The sequence below is a fragment of the Camelina sativa genome, chromosome 15 (assembly GCF_000633955.1).
Source record: "Camelina sativa cultivar DH55 chromosome 15, Cs, whole genome shotgun sequence".
Classification (NCBI taxonomy): domain Eukaryota; kingdom Viridiplantae; phylum Streptophyta; class Magnoliopsida; order Brassicales; family Brassicaceae; genus Camelina; species Camelina sativa.
In genome coordinates this window covers 4,217,511-4,220,297 of record NC_025699.1, presented here as the reverse complement: position 1 = coordinate 4,220,297, position 2,787 = coordinate 4,217,511, and the positions used below count along the sequence as shown (strand labels likewise).

The following is a 2,787-nucleotide window of genomic DNA, read 5'->3' as shown; positions in this document are numbered from 1 at the left end:
ATCAAGAGAGCACCACCAGCAACAGGGGCGTAGCTATAGAACAGAAAGAATTCACCTCGATAGTTCGGATCCTCAGTAAGATGCCCAAAGGTATCGAGATCTGTGCTCCAAAATACACACGGAAAGAGCATTGCAACTTTATTCAGTAACCCAAAACCTAATCTCTTTATACAATCAAGCTTTCTCTGAGGTAACTCGGGAACAAATTTGATGGATCCGTTCTTAAGGACACCAAGGGGAACTGTACACAGCACCATATCACCCTCATACACTTGGTTTCCAGCAATTACCTTTACACCATTTGAACCATATCTGATTGTTTGGACAGTCTTGTCATATAAGATTTGTACATTTTCAGCCAAAGCCTGAACCAGCCGTCCATTACCTCCAGGCAGAAAGCAGTGGTCTCCACCCATATCATATGGGTCATCTTGATCCCAGAATGCAAGAGAAAGCTTTGATACTAGTCCCGCATTTGCATATTCCAAGTTAGCAAGATGCCAGTTAAACAAACCCATCTCCTCAGTAGCCACATCATTCCCAGAAACCTGCCTGAATGTATCGAGTGCTGCCCCAAGGGAGACATCCATGGAAACATCACCCATCAACTGCCTAAGTTTACTTGCCTTGTCTAGAACCTGGTTAAAAGCTACCTCGACCTTAATATCCACATCCGGATCAACCGGTTTACCATCCACTCTATAAAGAGGACACTTATCTCGTACCTTATAAAGAGAACAACCCAGCTGTCTCGCTATAATCCCTAGAGGATTCCCTAATGTTCCAGTCAAAACACTCCCTCCTAAATCCGCTGCAGCACCTAACCTATTAGCTTCCATCTTTTTCGTATAAACCCGTCCACCAGGTCGTTTCCTACCCTCCAAAACCGTGACTTTAAACCCAAACCTCATCAGTTGCCTAGCTGCAGCCAACCCAGACAACCCAGCACCAACTATAACCACATTAGACTTGCTTGGTTGAGCAGGAAGCTTATCTTTAATCGCCTGTGATATCCCAAAATTGATATAACCATGCGTAACCAAATAATTATAAGCCGAATCCAAGAGACTACTACAATGTTTAGGAATCGAATTAAGAAACATCTCCTTAGTAACCCAACTAGATACATTCTCTCGCCATTTCGATATAATATGGTTCCTAATCAAAATGTAGTTCACTTGTTCAATGCCTCCAACGACAGGCACAACACCGAACTCAATCTCTTCCTCTGTAAGCGAATCAGCAGGAAACCCAGCTGTGAGAGCAAGCAAAGCTTCAGTGGTAGCTTCCTTATTGATCGTGATGATCTCATCGCCAATACCAGGATAACTATTCACATCTACGTTTAATCTACCGGAAGAAGAAGTAGCTGAAGATGACACGAAATTACCGTTACCGGGGACGTTAGGGACGGGAAGGGTATGAAAGGAAGACGCTGAACGCTGAGAACGGCCTCTCCTTCGTTTCTTAGGCGCGGAGAAAGAAACCATCTGCTCAAAACTAGGGTTAGAGATTGAGGTGGAGATCGAAGTCGGAAAGGGATTCGAACTTGAATCTACATTGGGGTTCGAGTTCGAATGTGGAGGAAGAGTAGAGGGCTGAGAGTGAGTTACAGAGGGGGCATTTTCTTGGTTATTATCCGGTGGATTCATCGTTCCGTCGCCGTAGAGAGTGATCGGCGAAGAGATGAAGAAGAAAAGGATTGTTTGGTTACTCGGTTAAGTTGATCTCTAATAAGAGCAATTAGGAGTTGTAATACTATGCTTAATTAGTTTTTAATAAACTTCCCACAAATAAAATAATAATTACTAACAAATTAGGGAAAAAAAAAAAACAGAAAAAAAAAGTAGAGAGAAGAAAAGTCTGGAAAATTAGAAGAACTTAGAAACGAGAGAGAAACAAAACAAACGCGTATAGATTTTTCCCTTTTCTTCTTCTTCTTCTTCTTCTCCATTATCTCGAGATTTAGCTTTTTTCTCTTCGTGATCGGGAACGTACTGATCAGATTCGTGTCCCAGGTAAGATTCTCAGCTGAAATCGAATTCGTTTCTTGATTTTTTTCTCTCTAGATCTATCTACTTCCAGAGACGTAGTGTGTGATTTGGAAATTTGTATACCTCTAATCGTCTCTCGTCTTCAGTTTGGAATTTTCATTGTAATTCGAATTATGAGTCTCTGTTTTTTGATAGATTTTTTGCTCAAAGGAGTGATAATTGAATTTTGTTTGTTTACATTGTGTTCTCATGGCTTGAATTTCATGTCCTCCGTTCGGTTCAGTAGCTTCTTTGTTGGTACTCGTGGTTTAACGTTGGACTGTTTTAATTGCGTGGTTTCTATCTAGCTCATGTATGTGTTTAAAACTTGTGTTGGGTTTTGAAACTTTTGATTTCAGTTAAGAGAGAGTTTGTGATTGGAATGTGCTGAGGAACACTCATTTTGGGCTCTAATAAGCCAAGCGGAGTGATTTCGCCAGCATGGGGATTTTCAATGGTTTGCCTGTACCTTCGGATAAAACTGTAAGTTCACTCTTCTCACTCTTCTCACTCCTGCTTGAGTTAATAAATCATAGGTTCGGGCTTTAAGGAAGAATTGTTTGGTTCTTTCATCCCCCTTAGGAATTTAGAGGGACATTGAGTGTGTCGGTTGTTTTTCTAATATATCTCTTCAACTTGGGGTTGGCTAGATAAGTAATCAACTGAAATTATCACCATTCTCGATTTGGTTATGTATTTCGTTTTGAGGGTACATGTGTGTATCTGTGCCTGAGTGGTCATGGTTAATTGCAGT

General features: G+C 41.1%; 2 protein-coding genes across 2 annotated transcripts in view; one reads left to right on the top strand and one right to left on the bottom strand.

Annotated features, from left to right (window-relative positions):
- LOC104745216 (protein FLOWERING LOCUS D) overlaps nt 1-1,753 on the bottom strand; it is a 4,262-nt gene extending 2,509 nt beyond the window's left edge. The window contains exon 1 of the mRNA XM_010466409.2: nt 549-1,753. Within this exon, the coding sequence (XP_010464711.1) occupies nt 549-1,652 (1,104 nt within the window). The 5' untranslated portion in view covers nt 1,653-1,753. The remainder of the gene's footprint in view (nt 1-548) is intronic.
- The window catches only part of LOC104748103 (exocyst complex component SEC8-like), a 9,697-nt gene continuing 9,656 nt past the window's right edge, over nt 2,747-2,787 (top strand). The window contains exon 1 of the mRNA XM_010469793.1: nt 2,747-2,785. Coding sequence (XP_010468095.1) covers nt 2,747-2,785 — 39 coding nt within the window. The remainder of the gene's footprint in view (nt 2,786-2,787) is intronic.